The 8,593-nt window shown below is 40.9% G+C and overlaps 1 protein-coding gene across 1 annotated transcript in view; it reads left to right on the top strand.

Moving 5' to 3' along the window:
• The window catches only part of LOC119414861 (putative ferric-chelate reductase 1), a 139,225-nt gene that overhangs the window by 226 nt on the left and 130,406 nt on the right, over positions 1 to 8,593 (top strand). The window contains exon 2 of the mRNA XM_037681982.1: positions 2,151 to 2,287. Coding sequence (XP_037537910.1) covers positions 2,151 to 2,287 — 137 coding nt within the window. The remainder of the gene's footprint in view (positions 1 to 2,150; positions 2,288 to 8,593) is intronic.

Consider the following 8,593-nt stretch of genomic DNA (forward strand, 5'->3'; position numbering starts at 1 on the left):
AGGCCTCCACCCCTGTTTAATGATGGACGATTTCTTTTCACAAAGATGGCCTCCTTTACTCCTCTCTCAAACCATCGTTCCTCTCTGTCCAGGATGTGAACATCTTCATTCCTGAAAGAGTGACCACTGGCCTGGAGATGAGTGTAGACCGCAGAATCCTGGCCTGATGATGTTGATCTTCTGTGCTGGGCCATCCTTTTGGCCAGTGGCTGTTTAGTTTCCCTGATGTAAGACTGATCACAGCCCTCCTGACACTGAACAGCATACACAACATTACTCTGTTTGTGCCGGGGGACTGGATCTTTGGGATGAACCAGTCTTTGCCGTAATGTATTTGATGTATTTATCCACAGAGTTGATGTGGTCAGTAAAATGTTGGACTTCCTGAGATTTAATTTTAACCCAGGTGTCGTCAACATACCTGAACCAATGGCTTGTAATCTTCATGCGTGTATATATCCATCCATCCATCCATTTTCTTTACCCATTTATTCCATTTTTGGGTCACGGGGGTCGCTGGTGCCCATGTCCAGCAATCACTGTGCGAGGGGCGGGGTACACCATGGACAGGTTGCAAGTCCATCACAGGGACACATAGAGACAAACGAGACAAACAACCATTCACTCTCTCATTCTCACCTAGGGACATTTTAGAGTTACCAATCAGCCTAACATGCATGTTTTTGGTCTGTGGGAGGAAATCGGAGTACCCGGAGAAAACCCACGCATGCACAGAGAGAACATGCAAACTCCACCCAGAAAAACCCCTGGACCAGGATTTGAACCTGCAACCTTCTCACTGAGAGGCAGCAGCTCTACCAGTTGCGCCACCGTGCTGCATGAACCAACTCATAGTATATTTCCTACAAACTATATCCATCCATCCATTCATTATCTTTACCCGCTTCTTCCATTTTGTGTCACGGGGGTCGCCGGTGCCCATGTCCAGCAATCACTCTGCGAGGGGCGAGGTACAACCTAGACGTGTTGCAAGTCCATCACAGGGCCACATAGAGACAAACGAGACAAACAACAATTCACTCTCTCTCACACACCTAGGGACCGTTTAGAGTTACCAATCAGTCTAACATGCATGTTTTTGGTCTGTGAAAGGAAACTGGAATACCTGGAGAAAACCCACACATGCACGGAGAGAACATGCAAACTCCACCCAGAAAGGCCCCCGGACCGTGATTTGAACCGGTAACCTCGCTGAGAGGCAGCAGCTCTACCAGTTGTGCCACCGTGCTGCCACCACAAACTATAATCATACCTTATTTTTATTCTCCCAATTCTTGATTAAACATTATATGAACCAACCCACCTTATCTTATTTCCCACAATCTGTAATTAAACATTATTTTATTCCTGACGTAACAAAAAAAAAAAAAAAACACTTCCTGTTTTACATGCATGCGAAGCTGCATATTATCAGAAGGGTATGTACCTTTAAAACTACTAGGTGGTAGGAGGGACAGCCTGAACGCAATCTATGGAGATGATAACAACATAACGTACATTTAATGAGCTGATAACATCTGAAGTTGCTGTCCTGCAGCTGTCTACCTGGCCAAAACAATTATTATTTTTTAATTCATTTTACAATAATGTGTTTGACTGTATCTTTAGTGTCACCCAAAAATTGCTCATTGAATTTTCTAGTTTACCGTCTGTCCCTCCAGTAATAAAATGGATTTTCCTCTCTTGCAGGTAATGTGTAGAATATGAAACAAATATGAAAATGTTGGCTCATTTTGGCTATTAACAGTATAAAAGTCATAAGTTATGAACAATGTCGTCACTAGTTTAGGAAAACTTTAAGGAGATTATGTGTTCACTTATATGTTATGTTACATGTGTTTACTTCTAGATCCACAATAATTTGGTACGTAGGGGAAAAAAATTGAAATTTTTTGGACGACCCATGTGTGAGCACTGGTCCCATTCTGGTCTCATTCTGGTCCCATAAAGAACCTTGAATCTTGATTTCCCTTGTGATAAAAGTTTATTCTGGCCACCCCTATGAAAAATGTCTGGTTCCATCACTGCTCCTGTCTAAAAGTTCTGCTTTGGGGTCATACTCTTTGCTGCAGGGTTATGGTAGACCAAAAAATTCATTATTTTCATTTGTTTTGTTGTTTGTTTTCAAGTGAATCTGCAGAGTCTGGGATCCACATCATTTGCTGGTTTCCTGTTACAAGCTGGAGAATTCGGTGGGTCATCTCCTGTAGGTTCTTTTGTTGTGACATCAAATAACGCTCAACTCCTCACTTGCAACCAAAAGCCAGTAAGTATTCTGTCATACAGCAAACCTTTGGTCACATTCACTAAAGTGAATAAATTATTATTGGTGCTGATGATTGGGAGTTTCCATTTCTGTAAGAAAGGTATCACATTTATTCTCATTATTTACAGAAATTGGCACCATGCATGCCTAACCAAAAAGTAATCCAGTACACCCAGAATTTACCAGAATATTCCAGTGCACAGGTTAGGTGAAAACTTTCAGTGTTAAATTTAATTACAAAAAAGCATATGATTAGAAGTAAAATGACTAAAAAAATTATACCTTGAAGCAATGCATATTATGTGCCACCTTGCATGCAAAGTCCTTCCATCCATTCAGTACCTTATTCTTATTCTGGAGCCTGGTCTCAGGGGCGACAGCTAGATCATGGAGGCCCATACATCTCTTCTACAGTTACATTTTCCCGCTTTTTTTTTTTTTTTTTAAGGATTATATGGTATTTCCAGGCCAACTAAGATACAGTCTCCCCAGCATGTCCTGGGCATACTTCCAGGTCTCCTCCCAGTTGGAAATGCCATGTATTCCTCCCTACAAAGGCATCAAGGAGGCATAGACGCTCGAACTACCGCAACTGGCTTCTCTTAATGTGGAGGAGGAGCAGCTGTACTCAGAGTCTCCTAAAAGTCCAAACTTCTTACCCTAACTGTTGAAGAGAGCCTAGCTAATTGGCAAAGAAAACTGATTTCAACCACTTGACCAAGATCTTGTTCTTTCTGTCACTACTCAAATCTAAAAAAGTTAAGTCAGGTCCTCTGGATGTTCAAAAAACAAAACAAAAAATAATAACTGTAGAAACGTTTAGTCTTTCATCTGAAAGACTTCTTCAGTCTGAGGAGCTGTAGTCAGCTCAGTCTCTTAAATAGCACCTTCTCATAGTGGATCCACCAGTTTGCTGTTGACAACCAAAACTAGCTGTTCACATGATCAAAGAGGACCATCATCCTAACAATGGATCGTTAGCACCCTGATAGCTGTTTGCTATTCACAAGGGGCTGAGTGATACTAGCAGTAACAGCATTGTAAGAGCCTATTTACATGGGCAAGGTGGGGGGAAACATAGTTTTTTTCATATTAGAGGAAAAGATCCACTTTGACACGGATAAATTTTGTGTTTAAATGCAACTGGAAGAATCTCCCCCCGCCATCCCAAATTCGCTGTAGTTACCATGCCAGGTCATTAGATGGCGCTGTGAATTTTGTACCTTCACCCAATGCGTATGTGTGCTGCCTCAGTTCGCTCCTTTCCTCTGGGCTAAAAGCTCAACTAACAACAACTTTTTTTTTCCTCCCCTTGTCCTGTCCGGCATTGTGACACTTAGAATTATTGTCTGAGTGTCAAAGTGATGCCAAACAAATTTACTTTCACAAGCAGAGCAATATGGCTGACTTTTAATGCTCCACTTGATATATAAATAAAACTTTATTAGAATTTGCTTTGGGTTTGTTTCAGATGTAATGGACATAAGGGGATTGTAGAGATTGTAATATAATTTATTAGTTATGAGTTAAGCTCATAAGATATGCATTTATTATGCAAATAACCTCGTTATGCAGGGACCACCTCTTTGCAGAAGAGACATCAGTCACTACCCTCAAATTAAATGTAAGTGAAACGTGAATTCTTTCCCGTGTTTAAAGGGGCATAAAATCAGTTAATACGCACAGATATGCCAAAATAATCACAAATTTAGTTGATTTTTATGTATTTTATTACAAAAATAATAATCTGTGATTTATCTGATGAAGATAGAGAAAGATGTAGTGAACTAGGCCTCAGACCTGAACTTGTCTGTGAAGACCTTCAGGGGACAGGAACTGTTATTTCATTGATTTGAATCCAGAAATACAAATTATCTCATCAAGAGACTATTTACAACAATTGATGAATGTCTACAACTCAAAGCACATGCTGTTGAATTAATCAATTGAAAGAACACTCTACTTTTTTACATTATCATTACTATTTTAAGATATCTTGATAATCCAAAGTGTGTTTAGTTCATACCATTTCTAAATGTTGAAGTGAACCACTCATTTAAATCAACTGTGAAACAGTATTAATGATTTTTAAACCTCATTAGACTTTGAAATCAAGTTAAATGTCTATTTACAAAGTAAGTGCGCATTTTAGTTTTCTGTCTGAATGAGGAGTAGTGATGTCGGTCAAAAGTCAGAGACAAACAGAGACGAGTTATTAGAACGAAGTGTCTTATTTTTAAAACTAGCAGACAGTAAGTAACTTCAACTGGCACCTGCTTTGTCTCGCCTCTTCATAAACATTTCTCTATCTGTACTAACCGTTCGTAAACATTCCTGCTGTCTCTTGACTCCTAGTGACCCTCTTGACATCAGTAGAACCACCCCCCTGCTGGTTGTTTCAACCAATCAGGAAGTACCAAGTGACAGGAAGTGAGTACTCTTTAAAAAGTCAACACTTCCTGGAACTATTCAGTCTTCTTTCAGTCTTCCTTGAGTCTTTGAAGTCTTTCAGTTCTTCCACTACGAAGTCTTCACAGGAGTCTTCCACTTCTGAGTGGAATTTCTGACTGGAGTCTTATTGAGAGTTCCTAAGGAACTTTCAGATTTAATCAATAGCTGATGGATTTGACCGTGAGACAAGGGCCCGTCCATCCCAGCGGAGTCACAGCGCCTCACTGTGAACTCACCCGGGAATAACGCCCTACAACTTCGAAGGAAGCTTGTTCTGTTGAACAGAGTACATCATCACAACTTCGGATGATGACCAGCCACCCTGACCGGAGACGCTGAAAGGTAGCGTGCAAAGGGACCTCTATACTGGAGCTGATCCATCCACTGCAAAGGTAAAGAGACGTCACGAGTTGTCACGCACTAAGTGGACCGGGGGTTGAGCTGGTGTTGAAAGAAGAGTGCTAATTCTAGTCAACAAACATACATCTTCCTTCATCCATCTTCCTCTTTAAATCTATGTCTTCTCTTTAAACTTTTCTATTTGCCAGTAATCTAGATGCCTTCAGAGGTGAATCAGCCTCAATCAATAATGTTCTGTTGTCTTGTTAGTAAATCGTGACAAGTTTTTATTAATCAGAAACAGATCAGCAAATCAATGTGTACATGTTTTGATGTTAAATTTTGATTCTGTTAAATAAATGACCGCATTTATTCTGATGGGTCAAAGATAAAATGGCGTCTCATGTCACTGATTAAACAATCCACTCACAGTTATCTCGGTCACATGGCATAAATTTAACTCGAAAAAGAAAATAATCCATTGTAATTAACAATTAATATTCTTTGTGTTTGAACTAGCTTGAAGAATAATTTATTTCTGTGTCTACAGCAAAGCTGTCCTGACATTATTACATAATTGGTGGCTTGTAACGTTTCTGCAGAGATAAATTATGTGTGACTGGTGATACTGTGAAAACTCGTCATGTTGGCATAAAAAAGTCAGAGTTTTGACCTTGGTACAGACATATTCTACGGCTGTGGGATTCAGAAAGATGCAGAATTGCGTTGATGTTCATTTTGAAGCTGAAATTGTCAAACTGTTAGTGTAATTAAGCTGTGAGCAGAGCGAATAACGCATTCATTCTGTTTGAAACTCTAGCATCAACGGGGGTTCTGCGTGTTCGACCCGGTTCTGTTTACTGGACTCGACGAGTTGTGTTTTAAATGGTGATGCGTTGTCTTTGAAGCTGAGCGCCATCTCAGTGCTGCTTCTATGCTGATTCGTTACATTTTCACAGTAAATTGTGCATTTTCGAGGCTTTAATGGGCGATAATTTGACCGGACTGTTGATGCTAACTGCTAGCTTAAGGCGAGTACACACGAGCTGTGATTGGTCGAGGACCGCTGTTTGGGACGTTCTGATTCACTGAGAAGCTGGTGATGTAACACCGTGTACGTCCACTCACTCTGGCGTCAGTGCGAAAAGCCCACCCCCGATGTTCTTGTGTCTGTAAAGTCACGTGACCCCAGAAATGAAGCTCGTTTTAACGGAGTCTTCCTTTGTGTTTAAAAAAGCTGAATAAAGCCCTGACATTAGTTCCTAATCTCATGAGTCCATGCATAAAGAGCATGCTTGTAAAGCGACACCACGTTAAAGCTTTCAATCGTCCATAAATGCTGATTTGAACCGGGTTCGACCGTTGCTACATCGTAGCTAACGGCTAACAACCGGATGTCAACAGGACGGTTCACAGGAAGTCGTCAGTGACTCCTACCGATAAAAGTAAGCTTATACTGCCACCTGCTGTTGAAAAAAAAAGAGTATAACAGTTTTTCAGAACTGAGAGCTGCGGTCTCGCTTTTCATTTAAAAAATGTTTTGTTAATCAAGCCTGGTTTATGAGTTACTGTTTAAATAGCAAATTCTGGTAAATTAAACTGCTTAAGGAGTGTTTACAACTGCAAAGTTGCTGTCAGTTTTCTTAGAAAATATTGCAGGTTTATTTAATTTTAAGTGCATTGGAGTAAATGAACAATGAAATAGCCTGGCTCTTGTATCTGTTAGAATTAAGCTCATATTAAGTAACACTGCCACAGGAAGCATTTACTTACAATATTAATGGGATAAAGCCTAAACACAGGTGTCCATTTATTGAAAAATTGGCCTATAACAGCACTGTTAATAAAACCCAGATCTAAAATGGTGTGTGAAACTCACTGCTCACTTAAATACAAACATTTACCTGTTGAAAAACTCTAGGATTGCGACGGTTTAACCAGATAGGTTTTGCTGAACAGTGGATACAACCATGGCAGATTTAACAGAAGCTGAGAATGCTGATGTGACTCCATGTGATAAAAAGGACTGGCCTGAGACAGCCCTAAGGCTGCTAACAGATTCCTTATATCCATATGGTGAACAGGTGGACAGCATGACCTCAACAGAGCTATTGGACGAGCTGAGGGAAGTTGCAGGCAGTGTAACTTCTGCAGCCATAAAAAAGTCAGGCTATAAACAACTAGCTAAAATAGCACTCTTGCTAAAGGCTAAATTTTACCTTGAGGCCAACAGGGCACAAGCCCTTACAATAAGGGTGAAATGCGAGAGAGAGGCCTGCGAAACAACAATTGATGAATGTCTACAACTCAAAGCACAGTTTCAATTGGTGAAGGAGAGCTGGAAGGATAAATTGAAAAGTGAAAAAGAGCTCTCACAAGCTCAGCTGCTGTTACAAGCAGACTTATATGAGGAAAAGCTACGTGAAGGAGGGGTTAAGTACCAAGCACTGGGTTCAGACAATGATGCTCTGCACCAACGGTTGCAGCTCACATCAAAATGTCTGGACAAGGGCGTATTGGAAAAAGCGGTGTTAGTCCAACTAGGCGTGCGTTTACAAAGTGAGTGTCATACATCACATGAACGCTTACCAGCCTGTGAGGCAAAACTTGCCGCAGCCACAAATAAAATCTCTGACGAGGGGCAAGGATGTCTGGAACTCAAAGATGAACTGGGTCAGAGTCCAGGTCAACCATCACCACCTCAAAAGGATTTTGCTGTACCTCCTACACATAATCCCCTTATGCCACCTCCACGTGAATCTGGTGAATCACCTCCACGTGATTATTTTGTTCCAACGACACCAATCCCTCAGCCTCCACTCTCAATAGCAGCATTGCATAAAATAGCGAAATATGTCCAATGCTTTGAGCCAGGGCCGTTGGGTTCTACCGACACTAAGGCCTATCTGCACGACCTTGACTTCCAATTAAGAAGCTATCCCAACGCTACAGTTGAGGATAAAGTAGGTTTGATCAGGCTCGCTTCAGCCAGGATGGTGTTTTCCTTCATAGAGCGTCAACCTGATGCCACAAGAAAGGATTACCGCCTGTTATGTGCTGCTCTTATGAAAGAGTATACCCCTTGTGTGGGACCTGACGGATATCCAACCACTGACAAGGTCATGCAAGGTAAGAATGAGCACCCAAGGGCATATTATTCCAGAATTTTGCAGGCTTATTTTGGTTATAGGAATGAAACCGGCATGGAGGAGGAAGAAGCGTTTAAGTTCATTTTCAGCAAAAATCTCCAACCTGACATAAGGATTTCAGGGCAGATGATGGCTAATTTCAAAGAGAAAACCATCAGTGAGATAAAAAATTGTGCTATGAATGTCTTTGAGGCCCGTTCACAGGCCAAAACACCCATTGAGGTCTAAAAAAGTTAAATCTGGTCCTCTGGACATTCAAAAAAACCCAAAACAAAGCAAAACAACAAAAAATGTAGAAACGTTTCGTCTCTCGTCTGAGAGACTTCTTCAGTCTGAGGTGCTGTTTTCAGCTCAGTCTCTTAAATAG

The sequence above is a fragment of the Nematolebias whitei genome, chromosome 9 (genome assembly GCF_014905685.2).
Source record: "Nematolebias whitei isolate Nwh7 chromosome 9, NemWhi1, whole genome shotgun sequence".
NCBI classification, from domain to species: Eukaryota; Metazoa; Chordata; class Actinopteri; order Cyprinodontiformes; family Rivulidae; genus Nematolebias; species Nematolebias whitei.